The 26,960-nt window shown below is 41.5% G+C and overlaps 1 protein-coding gene across 1 annotated transcript in view; it reads right to left on the reverse strand.

Moving 5' to 3' along the window:
* Positions 1-26,960, reverse strand: part of ipo11 (importin 11) — a 188,783-nt gene that overhangs the window by 148,184 nt on the left and 13,639 nt on the right. The window contains exon 5 of the mRNA XM_063187689.1: positions 24,631-24,834. Coding sequence (XP_063043759.1) covers positions 24,631-24,834 — 204 coding nt within the window. The remainder of the gene's footprint in view (positions 1-24,630; positions 24,835-26,960) is intronic.

Below are 26,960 nucleotides of genomic sequence, written 5' to 3' on the forward strand. Positions count from 1 at the left end.
GCTTAGTCACAGTATTGGAAGGAGAGTAATTCGATTTCTTAGAAAAAGAACTGCAAAGGCTGGATAGTGGTGTAGATGAGGGACAAGATTCAATTTCCATGGTCACCCAGGTGGCGTTCTGTCCTGTTCTAAATGCAGTGATCCAATGAGGCAATTTAGAGAGATTGGCCGCCCAATAGTAGACCATAAAGTTGGGAAGTGCAAGTCCACCTGCTAGCTTAGGCATCTCCAAAATGTTGAAATATGAGAATTCAACTCTTTAAAGAAAGTAAAGGGCAGAAACAATGGTAACATTTGGAACGCATACAAAAATTTAGGAAGAACTGTCATCTTCACTGTGTTAACACGGCCTGCTAGTGAAATAGGCAAGGTAGACCACCGCTTCAAATCAAGTTTCATTTTTTCAATTAACCTTTTAAAATTGGCCTCATACAAATTTTTGTAAGTGCGTGTGACCACAATACCAAGGTAGGTGAATGATTCTCTGTCTAGTCTAAATGGACATGTATGATAATCCAGATTTTGAGCCAAACTGTTAATAGGGAAAATTATACTTTTAGAAAAGTTCAATTTATAGCCAGATATCCTTTTGACATGATCTAAAAAGTGTATGAGACGGGGTAGAGAGACTGCAGGGTCAGAGAGGTATAAAAGAAGGTCGTCTGCATATAGTGAAACTTTATGGGAAAGGCCCCCCCTTACAATGCAGTGTTTCCCACAGAAATTTTGGAAACTATGGGGGCAGCCGGGGTTTATTTTGTCCGGGGGGGGGGGGGGGGGGCGGTCTTCTCACGCGGGCCGTTTTTTTTGGGGGGCGGGGGGGGGTTGTATTCTTGCAGCGTAAATGCAAAACGGCAAAACAATGACTGCAGTATGACATTGGTGCATGGAGAAACTGTAGGCCCTGGGCCTATATTTCAGCCATTTATATTTTGAGAAATAAGGTTACATAAGATTTTACCCATGACTTGTATAATAGTAGTACATTGTCATTGTCAAAAAATGCAGTACAGTGAATAATTTCTGTTTACAACACAGTTTCATTCGTCCCTCATGCAGGGGTCAGGGAAACAATAATAAAACAAAATAGGAGCAGAGATAAGAATGTAAGAGCACTGTGAAATTGTCAACGCATAGACAAAAAGGGTCTTAGAGGGTAGGCTATGCCTTTTCCCCCACACATATCTATAGGCGTACACATTCTACATGAGAGGTGCTGGTCACAGGGCCAGTTTTTTCCAAATTCCTCCCATTAAAAGGGCTGAACAACATATTACACATTTATGTCTATATTCACATTCATTACACATTAATTTCTATATGCAGCCCGATGTCTCCTCTGCTGTGTCAATGAAGGTCTGTCACCAAACTCATTACAACTGTAAAACAAAGCCTAGGGAGTGTTAGTAAACTCATCCCAACTGTCCCTTCTCTGAAGGTTTTTTATATTGCTCCCAAACCCAAGTTAACTACAACAACTTGACTAGGCTTTTGATCCCTGTCTTTCAAGCACTTGTGGTTCTCTCTATAGCAGGGGTGCCCAACCTTTTTTTAACCAAGATCTACTTTTGAAGTTGATGGTCTGCCGTGACCTACCAAGTCAAATTTAAGCATGTCAGTATGAAAATTTAAGACCACCATTATTATGAACAAAATGTTTTTAGAAGGCTACTATGGCCGTATCTTTTCAGTGTGTTTTTAAAGTGTGTTGAATAGCCCATCTTTACAAAGCAATGCAGCACTGATAGTATGCAGAGATAAGTTCAGTCATACACAAGTCATAAACAACTGAAACAATTTCAAAATGATAAACATTTGGTATATAAAAGGCACATAGGCTCTATTTCTAAAATATGATGAAGCATTATCATGCCTTCAGTGGTATAGGCTACAAATTAAAAAGGGCTCAGAAATTCACCATTCGTTATGGGTAAATAGTAGGCTACTATGAGAGAGAGAGAGACAGAGAGAGAGAGAGAGAGAGAGAGAGAGAGAGAGAGAGAGAGAGAGAGAGAGAGAGAGAGACAGAGAGAGAGAGAGAGAGAGAGAGAGAGAGAGAGAGAGAGAGAGAGAGAGAGCAATGAGATAAGTCATTGGATTGGTTAACACCCCTGTTAAGAGCGACTTCCTCTATGAAGGTTTTTTTTCCAGCTCTCTGGGGCAGTAGCACAGCAAAGGCTTTCTATTGTGAGTTTGGCCAATCGTTTTGTCCACAACTGAAGCAAGAAACAGCACAAATTGAAGTGAATTCCATACATGTCAACAACTAACATTTCCCTTACACGCGGCACGCGATGTAAACGCAGTTAGCGATGATGCATGCGACTAGCGATTTGGACGAAGATCCTCGCATAGCGGCGTGTCATAACGCATCGTTGCGCACATGTTCTGTTACTCACCCGATGTTACACGTGTGCACACATGAATCAACTGTAGGCCTAATACCCTTACGGTCACTTCCTAATGCTTTCCCCTCATTCTGTGTTACCGTGGGACTACTTATCTAACCAATACAGAGTCTAGGCCTATAGGATGTATTTACTCCAGGAGGAAAATGCGAAGGAAATTCAAAATCGTTTTTAACAAAAACGGATATCGTTTAAAAAAAAAAAAAAGTAAACATTTTTTTTTATTTTTTTTATTTTTTATTTTCATTTTCGTAAACTATGGCGGCCAAATTTAAACTATGGCGGGCCGCCATAGTTTTCTCAATGTATGGGAAACACTGCAATGGCAGGAAGTCTGTTGTCAGCTCTGAGAGCTATGGCTAAGGGTTCAATTGCTAGATTAAACAAAAATGGTGATAGACAGCAGCCCTGCCTCACCCCACAATGAAGTGTAAAGAAATTAGAGTTAATTAAGTTTGTGCGCACAGCAGCCTGAGGAGCATTATAAATTATGTTCACCCATGTAAGGAAAGTAGGGCCAAAACCAAATCTTCCCAGCACCTCAAAGAGAAATGGCCACAAGATGCGGTCAAAAGCCCTTTCGGCATCTAGTGACAGCAAAACTTCAGGGGTATCAGAGGAATGGTTAGAATGAAGTATACTAAGGAGGCGCCGCATGTTGAAAAAGGATTGCCTCCCAGGCATGAAACCTGTTTGATCAGTGGAAATGAGATCAGAGATGACAGTTTCTAGTCGACGTGCTAGGATTTTTGTGAGAACTTTGTAGTCATAACAGAGGAGGCTTATTGGTCGATATGCATTGCATTCCAGGGGGTCCTTTCCCTTCTTCATTAAGAGTGTTATTACAGCCTGGTTCATGGTATCTGGCATTCGGTTAGAAGATAGAATGTCTGCATACAGACGACTTAGTATGGGTGCCAATTTATTGGAAAATGCTTTATAAAACTCAACTGATATCCCGTCGGGACCCGCTGCCTTTCCGCTCTGTAAAGAGCTTATGGCTTGCATGATTTCCTGACATGATATAGGGGCATCGATAGAGGTTTGCGCTTCCTGATTTATCTGCGGAATTTCAAGTTTATCCAAGAACTCTTGGATCTCCCTAGAATCCAAATTTGCCTCCGGTGTATAAATACCTGTGTAATAATCTTTGAATTGGTCATTAATATCTTGTGGGTGTGTGGTGGTTTTATCTGGTGCAATGCGAATTTCAGGGATAGTGGTGTTAGCCGTTTTCTGGCGTAGCTGATGAGCAAGCAATCTACCTGCTCTATCACTGTGTTCATAATATACTTGCTTTGATTTAAAAAGAAGTTGTTCCGTGTCTTTGATGGATAAGCAGTCATATTCAGATTGTAATAATAAACGTTCTTTATGTAGATTTGAATTTGAAGGATCTGATGCAGCCCTACTGTCTAAATCTTTTATTTTCTTTGACAGTTCAGTAAGTTGAAAATTACGTGATGATCGTAACTGGGCTGTGTAGGAAATTATTTGGCCTCTTATATATGCTTTAAATGCCTCCCAAATTGTGCTATAAGATACATCAGGTGTTGTGTTTGTTTCAAAAAAGAAATCTATTTGACTACTAATGAAACTAGTAAAATCCTTATCATTTAGTAATAATGGGTCAAAGCGCCATGTCCTGTGTTTAGTGCTACTATTAGGCATCTGGAGATCTAACTGTATGGGGCAATGGTCTGATATAACAATACTGTGGTATTTAGAGTGACTGACAAAAGAAAGAGACCTATCATCAACAATAAAGTAATCTATCCTGGAGTAGGACTTGTGTACTGGAGAGTAGAATGAGTACTGCCTCGTTGTTGGATTAGAACTTCTCCATGGATCCCTTAACCTGTAATGACTTAAAAACGACTTAATGACCTCACCAGACTTGGAAACACAGCCCTGTGTCCCTACCCTGGACCTATCTAAAATTGGGTCTAAAACAAAATTCCAGTCCCCAGCCATTAATAGCTGATGTGAATTAATATCTGGTAACTTTGCTATTAACTTTGAGAAGAACTGTGGATTGTCCCAGTTTGGACCATATACGTTTGCTAAAATGACGGGTGTGCCATGGAGTTTTCCTGTGATTATGATATAGCGACCGTTTGTATCTGTGATAACTTGTGACGCAGCAAAAGGAGTCCCCTTTTTAATCAGGATTGCCACCCCTCTGGCTCTGGCACCATAGTTAGAGCAGAAAATGTGATCAACCCAACCTCTTTGTAACTTGGAACAATCTGTGCTCAGGAGATGGGTCTCCTGTAAGAAAATGATATCTGCACCCAATGATTTTAAATGTGTGAAAATACGGGTGCGTTTGATTGGGTGATTCATCCCCTTCACATTCCAACTAATGAGACGTGTGGAACAGGGCGAACAGCTACTTTGTGAAGTCATACTTTAAATGTACACTCAGGGAGATTGAGTAGTAAACATCCCCAGTGGTGAGCAGACCAAATACAAACTGAAGAGGAAAAAAACATAAAAAACATAAAAAATGGAAGAAAAACAGTAAAAAGAAATGACAGAAAAAATAAGTGTACCCTAGACCCTATACCCCTATGCCGACCTCCCCCCAAACTGGAGATCGCATGAACAACCCCTAGAAAAAAGTAAAAGCACATAGCTCTTCAGGTACCTAGACTGCTAAACTATGCAGTCTGCAGGGAGTAAGGAATGATAATGAACAGAGGTACTGTAAAATTCAAAACTATGATCTCACCTAAACATATTTTGTTTCAATAATAATAATAATAATAAAATAAACATAGAAATAAAGGATTTTTTTTTTTTTTAAAGAATCCAGTAGTCACCTTCAGCATTTTAAACATAAATGTGATATGATTAATAAGTTGTTTGTTTACAAACCAATCAGTAGGCCCCTATACAATGAAAACAATTAAGTTACTAGACCATACACTTATTCTGAGTGCTGACAAGCTTCTGCCCTAATGACGTATTGGTCCATCATATTGAAGAGAAAATAAAATAACAACAGGCCTAAAATATAGGGATCAGGCTGTAACCACATTCTCAAAGGGAAAAGAAAAAAATAGGCTATATGTGAATCTGTGGTCATTCAGTAGGCCTTAGTCATTGTTGGTCAGTTAGCTGAAGTTGAAACGAAATAAAGAGAGGAAGAAATATCACCTTCGCAGTCCCATGGTAAACGGTCAACGGTGAACAATGTTCTCAGTGACGTACGTCATCGCAGCCTTTGGATCAGTGAAGAATGATTCGACCTCGTTGAATGTGATGCGCAGCTTGGCTGGAAAGCGAACCCCGAACTTGACATCGGGGACATCCTTCAGAATTTTCTTCACACCGTTAAACGCCGCCCGTGCCTTTGCCACTCGCGCAGTGTAATCCGGGAAGACAGAGATGGTCATGTCTCCGACTTTGATCTTCTGTTTGGCCCTCGCTAGGCGTAGAATTTTGTCGCAATCCTGGTAGTAGTGAAGGCGCGCTATGACCGTCCTCGGCGGTTCCCCTTCCTCTGGAGCATCCTGTAGTGAGCGATGTGATCTGTCGATCAGGGGAGCCTCGTCTAGCTTAAACGCCTCCTTAAGCAAGGCAGACACCGCTGATGTTGAACTGCTGCCAGTAGATTCGGGTATACCGACAATCCTAACATTATTCCTGCGTGACCTCCCTTCTAAGTCCTCGCATTTCTTTTGAAGTTCATCGGTTAACTCCGACAGGCGCTTCACCTCGCGTTGTAGCGTGACAATATCATCACTGCAGGAGGACAAACTTTCCTCTGCGCCAGCTAGCGTGCTACGTAGCCCGGCTAGATCTGAACTAGTGGTATTTTTGACTTCTTCCAGGCCAGATTTCAAAGCCAGAACGTCCGTTTTGAAAACCCCCAATTCACTTTCAAGGACAGCACGAATCTCCTTCTTCATTACATCAACCAGTTCCTCTCGTAGTTCGCGTTTGAATCCTTCAAAGTCAAAAGACATCGGTGTGCTTTCTTCCGACGCCTTCGGTTCACATGCAGTCTGACTTGTTAGCTTACTTGTTGTCGATGCAGATATGGTTGTCTGACGCGTTTTGGACGGTTTGCTCGACATCAGGACTTTCTAACACGTGCACAACAATGTTAACTTAAACGTGAGATGTTATTTACGGAAAATACCTCTGATAATAATAATTTGACCGAAGTTTCCTGCAGAGCTACACAAACACACGTCTTACTCCATGCGTGCTCAGCAGCGCCCCCATAAAAAAATCTTTTGAAACACTTCTGAGAGTCACACTTCGATCGTGTCTGTTAAAAAACCATGACAATCATCAAACAGGTGTCAACAACCAGGCAGGCAGGCAGGCAGGCAGGCAGACAGCCAGCCAGCTAGCCCACTTATGGGAAAAACATCAGACATGATTCACGCAGGTAGGGCAATTATGGGCATCTGTGACCAGAGGTGTGAATTCGCTTGATGATCAAAAGATCAAATGTGCTGCCGTTCTCCCTATGTGAAGGGGGTTGGTTTGTGTGCGTATGTGTGTGTGTGTGGGGGAGGGGGGGGGGAGACAGGGTCAGCCACTAAGACAAACAGCCGCCAGCCACTGCAGTGATTTTTTTTTTTTTTTTTTACTTTTAATGTTTTTGTTTTGTTTTGTTTTAAAAAAGTCTGCCAACTGGAACACACATAACAAGACTCAGATGTATGGACACCTGTATTAAAGTGCCTGAGGGGGGGAGAGAGATTCCAGAGCCGTATATAGAGAGAGTCTGGCCAACTATGGGGTCGAACGTTCGAGCTATCCCGCTATTTTGATTGGTTCTGGGCTGGTCACATGTTTTATGGGCGCCATTTTCGTTCCCCACGCTCCCATTAATGAGCATTATCAAATATAAAAAATATCGCTTCACTATAATATTATAACATTATTATTATGACAAACTGTTGTGCATATGGCTGTAGTGCAGGGCCAGGTCAGGAGAAACAAACAGCATCGTTTAACTCGTGACATAAACGGAGGATTTGGGACATGCATGGATATAAACTCCTCTTTATGGAATATAAACGTCAGCATTAATAACCGGAAAGCAGCAGATTTCTCCGTGTTGTGTGTGAGGTAAATGTATTTTTTTCCCCCTTCCACTTTTGTTAACAATTACTTTTGAAAGAAATAGTCATGATGATGACATGCTCTCAAAAACTCCTGCACTTAGGAAACGAATGAAGTTAGGTTTGTCTTGAAATTAGCTTGTCAAATCTTAATTGCCACCTGTACCTATGTTTAGGCCTACTGTGGAAACATAACTTTGCCCACCAAGTTATTATTTCTGTCGCGCTAATAAGGTCCTTTCCCCCTGCGATTTAAACTCACGTCCAGTTTCATACTATGAGACTGATCCACAGTTCTACTGTCTGCAATCGCGATTATGCACTGCTGAGCACATCGTTATTTTTAAACTACTAAATCTCGACACAACGTGAAACTTTGGCGCAAGTATCACCAGGGTCCCTGTACATGAACTTGACCATCGTTGTGAATATTATTTCTGTACATTACTTCAATATCGACTTTGACGTTAGCTGTACCTAGGCAACAACAACTCGGAAGTAACGCTTGAATGCACTGCTGAGCACATCAAAACTATGCCGAAAAATCCTCTTTTAAGCAAACCCCTTCTATACGAACAAACTTGTTAACGTTTGTTTTCATATGTTGGGATCTTGATAATACTACAACCCAAGTTTGATGGTCTATGAAGCATTTGTATTTTAGATCCAGCAATTTTGACGGTATGCTGCCCATAAGGTTAGAATCCTACCCGTGGGGAACAAAAATGGCGTCCATGATTCGAGTTGGCCAGACTCTCTCTATAAACGGCGCTGAGAGATTCTATGCGCGCGTGCACACACACACACACACAAGTTGGTGTGTGTGTGTGCGTGCGTGTGTGCGTGCGTGCGTGCGTGCACACATTTCAAAGATAGACATAGAGAGGATATGAGGGGAAAAGTGAGTGTGTCTGAGGGTAGGTGTATGCAAGTGAATGGCATCAAGACACCAAGGAGAGGCAAAGAGAAAAGTACGAGAGCAAAAGGGAGACGGGGGATGATGAGCAAGAGTGTGTGCGTGTTTCAGAGTAATTGAAAGCAAAAGACAGAGTGAAAAAGATGGAGCAAGGTACAGAGAGAAGTCAAAGAGAGCGAAAGTGAGTGAAACAGAGGGAGAGAGAGAGAGAGAGAGAGAGAGAGAGAGAGAGAGAGAGAGAGAGAGAGAGAGAGAGAGACTGACAGAATGGTAAGTTCCTAATGAGGAGAACGTTGAAGCGAATCCCATGCTGGTAGATGTGCAGCTTGATATTTCACATTTGCCCAAATGAACGGTGCCGCCACCTCCCACCGTGGGACACTAATGTCTTATTCCTTGTGATGGAGTGACTAGGGTTGTGGGTGTGTTCTGACTGTCACACCAACGAGCCTGGCTCTTTGGTATGGCGGTCAGAGCCCCAGTTTACTACTCCAGAAGGTCTGGGTTCGAGTCCCTGCTGGGCAACTCTACTCCCCTTCGCTACAAATGGTGTCAGAAGTTGGATGGCTGCCGTGAGGCCATCGGAAGCGTACCCATTGTGTGTGAGCCGTAATTCCATGTAGAGTTCTCAACGGGTCGGGTCAGCCCGACGGACCTGTGGGTTCGGGTCGAAAACATAAGCATATGGCTCGGGTCGGTTCGGTTCGGTCCGCAGGCTCAATCTTTTCCGCCCAGTGAAAAAAAAAAAAAAAAACAGTTCTGCTGTTTACCGTAAATCATGGCGAATTTCAAACTAACCACATTTGGTGATCAGAAGTGGGATCGACGCTTCCGGGGAGAAGAGTCGGAGAGAAACGGTACGTGGATCGGCGAAAGAGTTGCTGTTTGGAAAGAGGTCCTGAGCGAAGTGGCAGACCCAACGGAGGACCAGACGACGGCGCAAGCCATGGGTCTTGAGGGTTGTCTCGCACGGGTCGGATCGAGTGGTGTTTCGGCGTCTCCGGGTGAGGGAGGCCTGCAGACGAGTGCAGGTGCAGTGCTGGAGGAGCAGCATCCAATGTCAGCTGACCAAACTCCGCGACGAGTGAGGCGGAGAGCGTGGCATCGGCGGCAGCACCTGAACGGTCATCAGAGAGGGCAGCAACGGCAACAGCTACGACTTGCAGCGGTGGCATTCAGTTACCAGAGAATTCATCGAGCCAGCGGCAGTGGTGCAGCAACAGGACCATGGAATGGTCCGATCGCGCCATCCGTGGGCCTGAAAGGGTGGACGAGGCTTGTCTCTCCACCGCGGTGTCGAGACTTCCAGAGGAGGAAGGAAGTGTGAAAAGGTGACCTCGCCACTTTTCACTGATTTTAAACCACTCTTTATTTTGGTGAACTTTATTTGTGAACTTGTGTATTTACTGTGCACCACGAGGAGCGGGCAGAGCTGGACAGTTGGACACGCGCACACACACACCGCTCAGTAGCACCTCTCCAAGTGCGCACGACACTGCTACACGGGAGCGCGCACCGTTGTGGCAGCATTTCCATCGCGTGATGACAAGCACTGAAAATGGTCATGTGTTGAATGATCGGAAACTCTAAATGTTTCATGTTTTGTAGGCCTATAATGTTTGTGAAGTTATGTCTGTTTGGTGTGGGGATTCTGTGGGCAACAATGTTTGTCGATATGATTTGTAAGCTTAACTGGCGTTTTGTTTTGGAAAGGTCCTGGAGAAATGGTACGGGCCAATTGTGATGTTGTGTCCTGCATTGGTATATTGAATAATTTGCCTGCGTAGTGAAGGGTATGCAAAACCCAGCTCATTGTTGAGAGTGGGCGAGATAGGCGAAGCAGCTGTTTACCGGAGTGAGCTGTCTTCAGAAACGTTTGTAAAAAGTACCTGCTGTTGAGCACAGTAATTAAGTGTCAGAAGTTTGGATTTGACTTTGATTTTGTATTGAGTATTTTTGAGTTGCCAGTCCAATTTGAGTTTACACCGCATTCCACTTTATTATGCAAATGACATTTTTCGCTGTTTCCCCAAATAATCAATACAAATGACAGTCGTCATAATTTTCAAGTCATCAGCCATTAGAGTACAATTTAAACGTTTTTGAATGAACCTTCCAATGATAACGGTATTTTTTAAAATAATAAAAAACTTTAAATGCTCTGTTCCACATTATTACGCAAAATAGTTTTGTAGTGTTGTAATCCAAATTTCTTTCTTTTTTTCCCTTTTACATAAAAACAGTTGGAATTCGGTACCTTCTAAATTACATTTCAATGTTCAATACTTGGTGATAAGCTCTTTGTCTTAGTAACTGGAATGCTGCGATTAACATTGAAGTCAATGGCAGGGCATTGCATGGGAGTTATGGGAGCCCAGATATCCTTGATACTTTGCTCTCAGCTGTTTTTGTTTGCTTGGTCTGGTGACCCACACTTCACTCTTCAATATACCCGTAGATTTCCATGCCACGTTTAGGTGCTTTGGAGGTGATGACATTCTAACGCACCAGACATAAAACGCCATTGAAAATGAATGGGATGCTATGTCTGGTGAGTTTGAATGTCATCACCTCCAAAGCACCTACACGTGGCATGGAAATCTACAGGTATATTGAAGAGTGAAGTGTGGGTCACCAGACCAAACAAACAAAAACAGCTGAGAGCAAAGCATCAAGGATATCTGGGCTTCCATAATTTCCATGCAATGCCCTGCCATTGACTTCAATGTTAAACGCAGCATTCCAGTTACAGCTTATGACCAAGTTTTGAACATCGAAATGTAATTGAGAAGGTACCAAATGCCAACTGTTTTGATGTAAATGGGAAAAAAAGAAAGAAATTTGTATTACAACACTACAAAACTGTTTTGCGTAATAATTTGGAACAGAGCATTTTGGGCATTTTAAGTTTTGTATTGTTTAAAAAAATACCGTTATCATTGGAAGGTTCATTCAAAAACTTTTGAATTGTACTCTAATGGCTGATTACTTGAAAATTATGACGACTGTCATTTCTATTGACTATTTGGGAAAAGGGAAAAAAATGTCATTTGCGTAATAATGTGAAATGCGGTGTATGTCTGAAGTTGCCCACGAGCACATTTTGTTTTGAGAAAAATAAAAATGCGTCAAAGTTTAATCACGGTTTCCTGATAATCCATCCTCCGACACTCCAATTGCAACCTCATCCTGACAGGAGAAGAACGAGCTTTTCCACATTTGTAAATAGAACAACATGATTTAATGGAATAAACAAACTCCAAGGCTAATAGTCAAATTCAGGGTTATTTAGAAGTCAAAACAAAAGGTGGATAGATTGTTGTTGCCGTGAAGCATGAGGCGATTATTGAAATCGCGCTGTGGATGATTCTGCTTAAATAGCAAGAACGTAAGTTTCCCCATTTCATATTATGTTTCTATTGTGGAAAATATCTTTTCACTAGGTTTTTAAGTGGGTTATGCAATTTACTGCACATAAGTGCCCTTAAAGACCCACCACAACCCGTCATTCTCCATAGGATAACGTGGGGAAACTCGGCCCCCGACTTCGGGCCTCGGGCCGGGTTCGGTTAGATAATTCCAAGTGATGTGTCGGGTAACATCGGGCTCTGGCTTTAAAAGCCACGGGCCGGGTAGGGTCGGGTTGACATTTTCAGGCCCGTTGAGAACTCTAATTCCATGTGAGGGACCCCCAGGATTGGTGACCCCGGTGTGAGGGACCCCAGTGATGGGTGAAGCATTGATGATGGGGCACACTGGATGGGAGAAGCATGATGGGCAGTTGCGTGAGGGACACCATGAGTGTGTGAAGCGCACGGGTGCGCTTCCCCAAGAGGAAGGTAGTGTGATGGAGTGACCATCACTAGGATTGTGGGTATGTTCTGACTGTCACACCAACGAGCCTGGCTCTTTGGTGTAGCGGTCAGAGCCCCAGTTTACTACTCCAGAAGGTCTGGGTACGAGTCTCAGCTGGGCAACTCTACTCCCCTTCACTACATTCCTGCATTCTTCCATCACACTCCAAAATAAATAAAGAACTGTTTCATTACTTTTGGTCTCGCCTCGCCAATGGTTGCTGGCAGAGGTTGGGTATAATGTGCGGTAGTGCTACACCACACAATAACTACGAGAAATTACCTATTTTTGTAATCGTCATCACGTCACCATTGCGGTATGATGCTTATGATGAAACTCGTAAGATACTCATTCGACCCAAAAAAAAACATCACTGGTACCATGAAAGGTAAAAAAAATGGCCAAATATACAATTTAACCCTTTAATGCATAAGCCATTGGACTCACACTAACGCATAACATGGGTCTAAATAGACCCGCATTCATTTCCAATGTATTTCTGAGCATTAATCATGTATTCTCTCACACAACTTCTAAAACTAATACATTTTATCCCATAATTCTTCTAAAGGTAATTACATAGGTGGTCCTTAATTCAAAAAAGTGTTTTTTAAAATGTTCTTATATTTTTATTTTACAAATAAACATGAATTTGGAATTAAATCACTAATTTCTAGACGTGGACCGAAAATAGCCCACATTCATTTCTAATGGAAGTCTAAGTCTTTCACTATAATAACTTCCACAATTAAGGTATTTTAATAGCTAAAGGATTAAAAGTTGTGATTTAGGCTATTTTTAATGCACAAAATGGGTGTTATTTTTTGTAACTTATATAAATAAACACACAAATAATTTCCCCCATTATTGCAGACATAGCCTAAGTCTGAAGTGTTTCACGTTAGGAACTAAAATATATTTAAAAGGATTCCAGTCAGGAACAAATAAACTGTTTTTGACCACTGTTGACCACTGCTGACCTATTGGATTTAAGCATTCCAAGTCATGCATATTTGTGTAATAAGAGACGGTGTGATCGGAGGAGCCCAATAGCCTATATCAGGGTATAATTAATGTGCATAATTATTAGGCAACTTTGCTTTCTTATGGGAAAATATGCCAAAAAAGACATCTAACAAACTCCAAAAATACTATAAACAATTTTGATGTCTTCCAGAGGGGTGTGGCTGTCTTGAAATATTGGTCACATCCGTCTAAAGCACTGTTACAAAGCCATCAGTGTCACATGACATGAGCTCACAAAGTCACTACCAGAGTTAGAAGAATTGAAGATGAAACTACTACAAAAGTATTACCTGCAGTGCTGTTATATTCCAGAACTGAAACCTACATTGAGTGAGTGCTGAATACAATGTTCTTGTGGACAGAGACATGGCCAAGGTAAAACAGGCTGAAACCTGAAGACCACTCAACAAGAAACTTAAGTCAAGACTGGGTCAAGAAATGTCTTTAGACAGTTTTTTTCAATGGTTTTATGAACTAGTGAAGGTGACTGTTAATGGACCAGGTAGATGAGTCTATGGCTAGATCAGCAATGTGCACACTTACATGAGTTCCTGAGTTCCACTCAAATGCCAGCAAAGTACAGCATGAATACCATGGTCTTTAAAAGATGCAAATGTCTTCCTCTCAATGATCCAGCCATGGGCTCATCCACCCTTTCCCAGGTCCATATAGGCCTAACTTTGAAAACTCTGTCCCCAGGTATTTTTGACCCAGTCTTGACTTAATTGACTTGTCTAGTGTCATCCCTTCTTACCTTGGCCATATCTCTGAGTGCTCAATGCCCTGTTCTTCTGGACACTTGGTGTAGGTTTCTGTTGTGTAATATTATAGGACTGCAGGGTAATACTTTTTTGTAGCTCCACCTTAAATTCTTCTCAATTTTTGGCAGTGACATTTCTTACGAGTCTGATGACTTTGTAATGATGCATTTCATAATTCTGTGGTAAAGTGACCAACGTCTTGCCAATTTCACGACAGCCACATCCCTCTAGAAGACTTCAAAATTGTTAATCGACTTTTCAGAGTTTGTTAGATCTATTTTGTGGCCAATTTTCCAAGAAGACAACAAAGTTGCCTAATAATTATGCACACCTGATATAAGGTGTTGGGCACCTTCGACCACAGCCCCATATTTTAATACAAATATGCATGGCCTGGAATGCTTAAATCGGATAGGTTTTCAAGTTCATATAGATTCCTGTTGGAAAATAAGCATAAAAAAGACAATGTGGTCAAAAAACATGTTTGCCTAATAATTCTGTCTATAAAAAATGAATGCGGATCATTTTTGACCCATGCGTGTAAATATCATATAATTGTATAAAAAGATGTCTATTTCAAAGAATAACCATAAAGTATTTGAATTAAGTATTAATGTTGGGAGTTAATACTCCATAAATGACAAAAAGTTGGACTTTTAGTAAAAGAATCAAAATCCTCTCTCAATATGGCTAAGAGACATTAAGCTTGTGATGAAATTACATAGGAAATGAATGCGGGTCTATTTAGACCCATGTTATGCGTTAAAGGGGTAGTAACCAAAAAAGTGTTTTCACGCAAAAAGTTATGATGCATAAAAATAAATTAAGTCATCTAAGGGACAAAAACAAGTCAATTGAGGAATTCATGGAGTGCTGAGTAAGAAAATTGTATTCTTACAAAGATATAGAAATTTTAAACTCAGCCGGGTCTATTTAGACCCATGTTATGCGTTAAAGGGTTAAAAAACACCCACTGTGACAAAAGATTTGCAATGCTCCTATGCATTTACATAGTACACAACTCAGCACAGACAGCAACAAAAAGTCCTATGCGGGGCTCATAAAATGGAGCAGTTTATTCACGTCACAGCCGGTCAACTCAGCCATCCTTGTCTCTTTCTCCCGAGCTCCAGAGCTTTGGGGATCCACTAAGCTACGCTGACACATGCTATTGTGTATTAATGTGGCCCAATTACTCCCAGTCACTTGGTTAAATGTATGTATATTGGAGGAAGAGCCAAGATGGTGAGATTAGAGGAACACAGTAGGGCTTAACTTAACGCTAACAGCGGCACCCTTAGCATGATATTGGGTGGCACAGTAGGCTTGAAATTCATGTTAAAGGGTGACACATTTCTCTGTCTGTTTATCTTCTATGCTGTCTTGGCCAGGACTCCCTGGAAGAAGAGGGGTTTTTTACCTAAATGGGAACTTCCTGGTGAAATAAAGGTCTTTTTTTTTTTTTTTTTTTTTAAGAAAAAAGAATTTCACACCCTTCCCTTGAGTCAATTGAGAGATGACAACTTTATTGGAGTTCACCTGTAGGGTGCATCAAATGCCCCAGCTTTCATAAATCCCGCTCTGCTTTTGCAGTACTGTTCTCTTGTACCACCACAACGTCCTCGTAAAATCAGTGCAAATCTGATCAATGTTAAAGGACAACTGAACATTAAGCCCCTTTTTTGAGTTGTCTGCAATGCTTTAGATTCCCCCTCACCATTTTTTTAATGTTTGCGGCTGTCTCCATTATTTGGCTGATTTGGATTTTGTCGAAATTGGCTTTACAATGGCCGTCTGTGGGCATGTCAACATATGTTCTTAAAAACCACCCTAAACATTTGATTTCAAAAGTATGCATCTCACTAAGTGGTTGGGGGTGTTCAGTCATTCCCTAACAAGTTTGAAGGTGAAATATGGCTTCTGTCATTTTTCCCCCTCCATTTTGTGAATGAAAGACAAAAAAAAAACTATTTACAAAACGCTACATAAAACAGAACAAAAAACATGTTTCGCTACAAATATTGTTATGGAATAGCAGTGATTAGCCCTGAACACTTGGTGAGTTGCATATTCTTGAAAACAAATGTTAAAGGGACACTGTGCAGGAAATGGTCAAAAAAGGTACTGCAACTATGCTGCTTATTGAAATTGGGCTGCCTATTGCCAAATTTGATCTTTACATGAAAGTTTACTAAGTATTAAACAAATATTTTCTAGTATGGTCCAAGTACAGTCATTTTTGCAGCTAAAAATGGCTATTTTTGGAAATTTAAAATGGCGGACCATGGAGAAGATCCCCCTTTTCATGTATGAAAAGTGCAGTTTTTCCAGTCATAATGAAAACTTAGAATTTGATGCTGGTGGTAAGTATTCATGAAAAAGGTAACATTAATGAATGGGCAGCATGAATTCTGGAAATAAAGAACTAAAAATCTCACACAGTGTCCCTTTAACGGTGCTTTTACGAAGAGATTTGGATATGCCCAGACAGCCATTCTAAATCCAGTTGAGACAAAATTCAAATTAGCCAAATAACAAAGACAGCAGCAAACATGAACCACTAAGGTTCATGGTGGTGGTAAGTATGAAAAAGGTAACTTTTGTAAATGGGCAGCATGAATTCTGTATATAAAATAAAAATAATATTACACAGTGCACCTTTAGGGAGTCCGCCGGTGGATCGTAATAGTAAAAGAGCTGGTCTTGCAAAAGAGGAGATTCGATTTTTGCGCGAGTAGATGAATATGTGGGTGGGAAAGAATAATCAGCATAATCTTGTTCCGCTGTATTCAGCTAAGGTGCCCTTGAGCAAAGCACCGTCAACATCACATTTATTGCTTCTGAATGCCCAACACAAGTCACTCTGAAAGTAAATTCAAACTAAATGTAACGGCATCTGTCTATTTGGTCAAATCACCAAAGCCACCACTAACATTCGTGAATGCATGACGTGCACCACCACTTATAAGTAATAAGGCAGCAATGCATTACTCCAACTTCAACAAGGCGAAGATACAAGTTTTTGTCCATCCTCTTGCATCTGCTCAAACACACTGTAACAGAAAACGGGGGTCTAATATCACTTATAGGTTAGTGCGGAAGCTAGTGTTACTTAGCCAATCATCTGAGCTACTGAGTTGCTGTGTTGCAGCGCACGGAAACACTTGACCATGAAAGGGCAATACGCAGGCCCATGGGGACCCAGGTGCGAATCCGATCCGAGTCATTTCACACCACTTCTCCATCTCTCGCTCCAACTCATTTTCTGTCAGCTCTTCATGGTCACTGACAATGAAGGTATAGACACTCCAAAAAGCACAGAGAGTTATAGGGTTTTAGTAGTTTCAGTATTAGATTAAATAAACGTACACTAGTGTTTCTCAACGGGGGTCCAGGAGTGTGTTAGATAGCCCTAGGGGATAAAACTTTTGTTGAGGGGCCTTAGTTGCCATTAGGGGACATTAGTCTTTTTTTTTTTTTTAATATATGATAAGGGGGGTGTTGGCAGGCGTGGTGTTGTCATAGGGACGGTGGGAGGCTTATGATGAGGTTTGTTCAAAAAAGGTTGAGAACCACTGGTATAGATCCATATCAGATGTGAGAAGGCGCCTGCAAAGTGAGAATCTACAGGCCTTATGCCCTCAATTGACTCCTATAGCTGTTGTCCCCTTGTGACTTCATTTCAAGTCCAGCGCTATAGGAGTTGGTCTCCTTGGTGATCTGAGAAAGGAAAGTCAGCTTCTGCACTTCTGACCAATGAAATAAGTCAGTCATACTGCTTTGCTTGGTGCGTGTGCCACCCACCCCAAACGGAAACCAATGGGGGAAAACAACACACACTCTCAGCAGCTACTATAAATGTGTCTTAGATCATGGATTCTTAACCTTTTTGACGTTGAGGCCCAGTGCAGAGTGTCTTGTAGGCCTAGGCTATTACTGAAGTATTTTTTTCCAAAAGGGATAGCCTAACACTGAGTGGATTTGATGAGTGAGATTGAAGTAGTGAGATTAACATGAATTAACACAAAGTTGAGCAAACCTGAGTCATTCACACATTAGAATGCCTATCTGACAGCTCTAAGTTTGTGACAGCTCCAAGTTTACGGATTTGTAATGAATCTGCTGACCGTAAATTCAAGACGCTTTTTACTGATATGCAAACACAGAAAACGTTCAAGTTTCAAGCAAAACCTGTGAAAGGAACATAATGAATGGGGACACTTGAGATTCAGTAACTAGAATTAGGCCTAACCTTTGAATCCCTCATTTCTAACTACTAAAACGTGAGGATATTAGGAGACAGAAGACATAGCCAAATCAGCTGGGCGCCAGTTGGTAATTTTTCTTTTTCTAAATACTGCAAAATGTGTTACAGTCTTGTTCTTGGTGAGTCTCCACCCGATTAAAAAAAATAGCAGGTGTGGTCATTGGGCCTACTTTAGGGCAGAGTTGCGTTAGAGGGAAAAGACACATTATTCTGAGTATTTTTATTTGAAAACTTATGCAGTCCCACGGTCCTCATCGCCCACTGGTGCAAACTGAAAGTTTTCTGCAGCCCTGGAGGTTGTGAGTGCAGCCCAGCGTTGGTCTTAGATGCCAAAAAACAGTCAAGCCAAAAACCACACAGTCTTATTATATGGCTGAGCTGGATGAAAAATATGTAAGGCTTCTGCCTTTCTCAAAAGATTTCCAGCCTGCAACTCCTTGGTGATTACACAGGTTTTCCAACCCTGCCACCACGGATAGCCAAACAGTGACACCCACAGGCGGACTCGGGTACCTACAGGGACCATGATGCTACATTCATTCACAAAACGCCAAGCATGCACGCAAGTGCAATGAATCACAGTAACTGCAAAAAAACACACACTTGACCACAAGTATAGACTTAAAGACCTCAGTCACTCAAAATAGAAAGGATCCATAGGAGGTCACAACAGGGGCCCTGAGATCAAAGCAGACAATCAAGCTTCCTACCATACGTCACAGAAATTTAAAAATAAACACTTTGCAACATAATAATTTTAAATGAAGAGGCAATTCACTTAAAAAAGGGCTACGATTTCTTTGTCTTTGTTACAATCCCTCCAGAGGATGTGACTTTCACAACATCATGACACTTTTATAATTGCATCAGTGTTGCACAACGCCATCATCTAGACCATTGGGATCTAGGGGTGTATATCACAGCCTCCATGACGATACAATATGGTATCGATTGCTTAAAGAAGGAATTTGATTATTTTTGATACTTAAGAATGCCCCACAATACGATTCGATTTTTTCCAATTCCTTTTCCACTTCTATTATGTTATGGAGCCAGGGCATTGGACAGGGGCCAGCGATTCGATTCTTTTCGATACTTAACAATTCCCCACGATAGGATACGATTCGATTAAATCGTCGGCCGTAGGATCGATGCATCGATACATTTCGATTATTATTTACAACCCTATTGCAAACAACAGTTTTAAAATATATATATACGGTACATGCAACAACAGAGGCGTGTACTGTAATGTCTAACTAACTGAACATGGCAATACATAAACAAAAAGAAGACGAAGGAGAAAAAGAAGAAATGAGGTAGAGACAATGACTGCGTCATCAAGTGTGCCGCTTCAAAGCCCAAGAACAAGAGACATCTCACACACACACACACGCACGCACGCACGCACGCACGCCTTAGGAGAGCGACAGGTAGAAACAGTCTCACGGGGAGTCTTCCTGCACTTAGGGAGTAACACAAAAGAGTTCATCAGTAGAGAGTGACAGAGATTTTTTTTCACAGTTAGAGTTGCTCGTCAGGACGAGGAGAGACGAGAAGAGAGGGGATGCGGAGGAGGAGGACAGACCACTCATTTCTCTCTTGTGTCATGGAAGATCATGAGAACTGAGAAGTGGAAAGATGGAGAGTGAGAGGAGGAGAACGAAAATGGAGAGAGAGAGAGAGGAAGAAAGATAGGGAGAGAGGGAGAGAGAGAGTTGGGCCTTGTTTTCAAGTACTGAAAAAGACTGAGCGAAGTGACAGCAGAGGGAGAGAGCATCTCAAATAGTAGCCCCTTAGCGCACGCCGTACCTCCAGTGGCATGCTTTATTAGTTATTGAAAAGTTAACTACCGTAGTACTACAATACCATGACATAACACAGGGCCTTTAGTAATGCACTACAACTTGATCATTGCCATTCTGGTAACAGCAAATGTATTGCTGTGTCCTAACAGGTTAACATCTCCAGCAAGGCAACAGCACAAACATTTAAAAACATCACAACAGCACCTACAAAAGGATATAAAATGCAAGAAGTTCAATGCTGTTTAAATCCAAACACGTAATGAATAGTGCTCACTCACATGCACATACTATATGCAAGCATGCATGCACAAATGCATGCACGCACACCCTGACTGCACTTTTGCGATATCAAGCTACGAGGGACCCAAGATGGCGAACATCATCAAAACACAGCTTGATTAATTTCATTTCCAATAGCGAGCAAAGGATGACGCCTTTGTCCTTCATAAATACCCTTGGTTCCAAATCCTGTGTGCTTTGTTGAAGTGAAGCAATTAATTTCAAAACACTGGAGTCAGTAAGCTGTGAATGTTCAATCACCAATACAAACAAACATTCCACTCCCAAATTCTTCATCCCGAGTAGACGTCTGTGTTGACTTTACAGATGCAGACCCTCTTTGCAAACCCTCACACACTGTTCTTGTAAATACTCACTCAACTTAATAACTGCATTGACAATAGGAAAAGTTGTGTTCACTTTCTCCATCAGTCATCATTGCCCACTGGAATTTTTCAGACAAAATATTTTTTTTTCTCTGCCTTGGTTCTTCAGCATGTTTCACCATCGAATCGACCATGGAGAGGTCCTTTATTTTGGCATTACAATTCTTAAAGTGATACTGTCCCATTTTTGGAAATGAGCTTATTTTACACCTCCCCTTGAGTTAAATAATTAGGTTTTACCATTCTCCTGTACTTTCAGCCATTCTCTGGGTATGGCAGTGCAAATTTTACCTCCAAGCTAGCAGTTAACATTGAGTCCTATGAGAACAGATGGCGGCTAACTGGTATAAACCCAATTATTTAACTCAAGGGGAGGTTTAAAATAAGCTTAATTCCAAAAATGGGACAGTATCACTTTAACAGGCGCCAATTTGGTTTCCAAACACCAAATCGTCTATTACTGGTTTTGGAAGATGCACATTTAGACAAACGCAGCAGCCTGCTGATGCTTGAGTGAATTCAGGGTGAGACCACCAATACCAACAAAGAAGACTTTTCATCCACAGTGGGACTTCTTCCAATCCATGGCCCCAAAAAAAGCCGAAATAAATTTCGATTTGTTGTTGGCAATTCACCATTCTGGTTTTCCCCATCTATAGACGTACATTTACGGCCAGGATGACTGACTATGTTCACGCTGAAATGCCCCACTTATTCTTCCATCCACAATTTGTCCCAACTGAAATCCTGAAGAAAAAAGGCATGGACATAGGAAACACTGGAGCCTTTATTTTACTTTGGGAAACTTTTGAATTAATCTGACAGCTTGGAAGCTTATGGCTTGTTTATGAACAGTTAATTTGTGAGCAAACTGAGGCAGAACACAAGACGGGAACCACTGACTTCACTTACAAACGTTTTACACAAAGGACATTGCATGAAAACATCAAACTTTTCTATAGAGCAGTGGTTCTCAACCTTTTCTGAACAAGCACCCCTTTGACCTCATGATAAGCTTGCCAATGCCGTCTTTAGTATTAAATAAAATAAAATAGACTAATCCTCCTCAATGGCAACTGATAGCCCGCCCAATGCCCCCCTTAACGCTCCATAACACCCTGTGGAGAAACACTACTATAGAGCGTAAATAGATACTTTTCTATTGAGCAAATATGTAAGACACTTGCTAGCTGTTCATGTTTCACTCAACATTCCTTTCGTGCAGAGCTCAGACGTTTTTTGACTAGCACTGATTAATATTAACAAGTAGCACAGTGTCTTTTTAACATTTCTTTCTTTAATATTTTAGCAGTGTTTTATCTTTGCCCTACTAAATTCCGCGTCAGTCCCCCACAGAGGTCTAAACAAGAACTTTTTTTTTGTGAAACAAACTGGTCCTGCTGCGGCTGCCTTCAACATCTTCTGTCTTTTGTGCCTGTGCCTGTGCCTGTGCCTGTGCCTGTGAGTTTCTAAGCCACTGCCTCAAAGTAGTTATAGGTCTGCTATGGTGAACTGATATCACCCATTCACTGGTCTTTTATTCACCATATTCTGTCTTGCTCGCCTTCAAGTTCACTTTAATTTATCCCACGAGCTACTGGTCTTTTTTTAGCATGCAAAAGAAAAACTCAGATCTTAATTATTAAGTGGTCATGATGGTCAGGGATGCCACTTGAATAGCTTTTACTTTGTCACTTAGGTTTTTTTGATGAAATTTAAAATATAAATACATATGCGTATTTGCATAGCTTTTACTTTGACGATTACTTACCCAAATTCCCCAAAAACACGGGAACAGAGAAAGAAGGGTTAAAAAAATAATTTTTAAAAAACCCCTCTGAGTGGAGTTTCTCCGCAGCCCAGTTATGAGACAGGACTAAGGGTCTCAGAGAAAGCCTCAGAGCTGAACAAACAAATCAGTCATTTGTTGTGGGGTCTCGCCTGACATCGTGACAGCTTTCGCTTTCATTTACTTAAGACGTGAGTGTGAGTGTGAGTGTGTGTGTGTGTGCGCGCACGTGTGCAATTGAGTGAGTGAGTGAGTGTGTGTGTGTGTGTGTGTGTGTGTGTGTGTAGGGGAGGCTACAGCTTGCAATAGCTGCTGACAAGATGATGATAAACATATCAGCTGTCAATCAAGCCAGATGGCACATGTGCAAGGCTCTTCTAGTCTTCTTGGGCCCTGTCGTGTTCATGATTTGCGTGTCATGTTGGAAATCCGTTTTGTGGGAGCATCTGGGGAAGTCGTTTTCTCACCACCAAGAGTGGGCTAAATAGCAAATCTACAGCTGCAACCACCACCACTGATAACTTGAAAGGCTAAATCTTAATTGGAAAAAAGAAAGCCTTGTTTTGCTAGACTCATCAGCACCTTAAAATTACATATTGAAAAAGGTGAAGTGTTTCAATTATGTAGTTCATTTCCAAAGGTTATACTTATATAGTATATTATTATACTTATACTTATGTATTTGATCCTTTTCATGAATTGCCACACAAAGTACTGTACATAAACTAGTATTCACTAGTCTGACCAGATTAGGTTCTGCAACCAACTTCGATGTCCATGACGGGTAATTGGATTACATGGAGAGGATCAACCTACCGCTCATCTACTTATTTAAGAAAGGCAATAATTACACTTTGATGGTGGTAGACAATATTCATTGCAATGGTGACATTTGTTAATCAAATCAATTCAGGAAATAAACTAAAAATAACACATTGAACCTTTAAAATATACCAAAGCAGCCTCACAATGGGGTCAGGTTGTACTTGTCCGAAATGCCATTCAGGCCCATCCGATCAATAGTCTTGGCTTAGTTTGACTCACTGTTGCATCAGTAATAATGATAGCATATGGCCTTTGATCTACAGCCACCTGATTTTTTGCTGGACCCACCAGCCACATTGTGATTTCTGGCTATGCACTTTGGAGGAATACAGCTACCCTCCGAGCCCTCTGCTGAGTATTCCCCCAAGACATCACAGACAGGACACAGACACAGAGAGCTCCCGAGCCAGTGACATTTAAGCATAAAGATGAACAGGACCTCAACTATGACCAAACCGAAGAAAGAAAAAAAAGACCTACCACATAGTAAAATTCTACACAAACATTTTCAACCCAGTGCAATAGAGTTAGTTACAGACTTGGGACAATTTAAGCGGATTCTGTAATCATGAAAGCTTTCATTATGTGTACAGCACATAAATGTGTAATGTAAATCTACTGAAAGCTTTTTTCATTTACACATGTCAGTCTTTATGACTCTTGCTTGTGTTCCCACATGAAATTTTATGTTCCCAGTGTACAGTCTCAAACCACCGATACCACAGTGGGTGAAGACAAGAACCAGAGACACATTGCATTGCAGCATAGCAAAAATGTCACACAACACTGACACATTTACAACTGTGAGTCACTCAGTTCCACTGCCTGAAATAGGCATGGAGATAAAAACACAAAGCAACTGATGGAGAGACAGACAGACAGACTGATGAACTTGAGACAGGCAGAAAAAACAAGAAAGAAAGAAAGAAAGAAAGAAAGAAAGAAAGAAAGAAAGAAAGAAAGAAAGAAAGAAAGAAAGAAAGAAAGAAAGAAAGAAAGAAAGAAAGAAAGAAAGAAAGAAAGAAAGATTTCAGGAACCTAGACCCTAGACTCTAAAAAGTATCAATGGTAACCAATAACAAATTTCACAGATTGCAAATGGGTAATTGCATTACAACCAACTTAACTAAGCTGGTAACAAAGTTAGCAATGATGCTTTCAAGAAACACAACCCTGCGTGCTACAGCACAAACTAGAAAAGACAACAGTAGGCGTTTACTCACGTCCTGGAAGAGCCTCTTGTCGTTGGCGAGGCGTTTGGAGGCGAGCGTCTTGGTGACGTGGTAGAAGGTGAGGAGGGCGCGGTGCTGCGGGAGGCCATCTTGAACCTTCACCGCCTCCAGCAGAATGGGGATCAGCTCCGGCCACTGGCGAGGGCAGTCCAGACGCGCCACCTTGGCTATCAGCACCGCTATCTGAGTTGCAATCTGAGAAGCACAATAAGTAAAATAAATAGAATCAATTTCTTTCTATTCATCACCTCCAGCAAGATGGGGATCAGCTCAGGCCACTGACGAGAGGCAGTCCAGACGCATCTTGGCTATGAGAACCGCTATCTGGGTTGCAATCTGACAGGCACGGTAAATAAAGGTATCAATGGATCTTTCTGCAAATCTATCAAATCAAATAAGATGGGTATGGGCTCTGACCACTGGCGAGAGCAGTCCAGACGCACCACCTTGGCTATGAGCACCGCTATCTCAGTTGCAATCTGAGAGGTACGGTAAATAAAGGTTAATAAAGGGATCAGTTCATCTTTCTGCCAATCTATCAAATAGATTTCTTTCTATGGTCTCCAGCAGGATGGGTATGAGCTCAGGCAACTGGTGAGGGCAGTCCAGACACTGCTATCCAGACAGTGCCATCTCAGCACTGCAATCTGGTTTGCCATCTAGAGACAGAAAATTGATAAAGGGATCAATTAATATTTATGCCGATCTATCAAATCAAATAAGATGGGGATGAGCCCTGGCCACTGCCTGGGGCATTCCAAACGCGCCACTTTGGTTATCAGAACCACCGTCTGAGTTGCGATCTGGGCAAAAAGGTTAAAATCAGTGGATCTGTGTTTGTCTGTCTGTCAGTCAATTAATCAATAAATCCGGCTTCAATCTATGCATTTATCTATCTATCTATATCCATCTAACCATCTATCTATCTATCGCCTCCACCAGGATAGGGATCAGCTCAGGTCACTGGCTAGGGCAGTCCAGACGCACCACCTTGGCTATCAGCACAGCCATCTACGTGGCGATCTAGAGTCACACAGTTAATAAAGGGATTAAAAACTAAGCCATCAACTTCTGCGTATCATCTTCCATAAGATGTGGATGAGTTCAGGCCACTACCATGAACAGTCTAGAGTCTAGAGTAGACCATGGGCAAGCCACCCTGCATATCAACACCATCATCTGGGTGGCAATCTGGAGACAGAGCAAAGAAGCCATTTTAATATGCCTGCGATTGATCAATTAATGACGTCCAGTAGTCAACCAATCAGCCATTAGTCAATATGTCAAATAACCCATCAATAGGAAAGGCACCTGATTAGGGCTGCTACGAATAATCGACTAATCGCGACTAATCGACTATAAAAATTAGTCGGCAAGAATTTTCATAGTCGACTAATCGTTTCATTTAATTCAATGCTTTTTTTACTTACTTTTCTAAGGCTTTATTACTTTATTGAAACCTAAAATTGCCCAGCACGTATCAATTGGATGTTGTATCTCAGAGTAAATAAGTTACTATAAAGATGAATCGTTTGAATAATCGAAAAGAGTTGATAGATTAATGACGAGAAAAATAATCGTTTAAGACAGCCCTACACCTAATCGATCAATCGGCCTTCAGCAAGATGGGGAACAGTTCCGGACTGTATTTGTCTGTATCCACCCTCCATCTGTCCATCTTCTCCAGTACAGCTGGAATGAGTTCTGGCCACAGTCACTGACACACCATCTTCAGGTTTTTTTTTTCTTCATATTTCCTTTAATGCGTCTGTCTGCATCTGGAACTTTTTGTTGGCTGCCATTTTGACCAGGACTCCCTGGCAAAAGAGATACCTTGTCTCAATTGGACAATCCTGGCTAAATAAAGGATAAATGAAAAAAATCCTGGCCTTAAGCTGATCTTTTGCTGATGCAGCGTTAAATCCCTCATAATCAATTTAAAAGGTTGGGGTGAATCAAAAGTCAATAAATCAGGCGTCCAGTCAGTCGCTTCTCTCTGCCTGTCCATCCATCTGCCTGCCTGTCAACCACTCAATCAACCAAGCAGTCCATCAGTCGGTGAGACAGAAATCAATAAATCAAGGCATCAACCAGTCGGCCAGTCTTTCAGCATATCACCATGGTCAATAAAGTGGAATGAATGAATTAATAAATAAATGAATGAATGACCTCCAGGGCAGAGAGACTCGAAAAGAGACAGGTGCCAATGGCTATTATTTCCAGGTACTAATTTCGCACCTTTATGCACCTTTACCCTTTATGAGGGGCAGTCATGGGTGAGCGGTTAGGGCGTCAGACTTGCATCCCAGGGGTTGCCGGTT

This window comes from Engraulis encrasicolus, chromosome 21, assembly GCF_034702125.1.
Source record: "Engraulis encrasicolus isolate BLACKSEA-1 chromosome 21, IST_EnEncr_1.0, whole genome shotgun sequence".
NCBI lineage: Eukaryota > Metazoa > Chordata > Actinopteri > Clupeiformes > Engraulidae > Engraulis > Engraulis encrasicolus.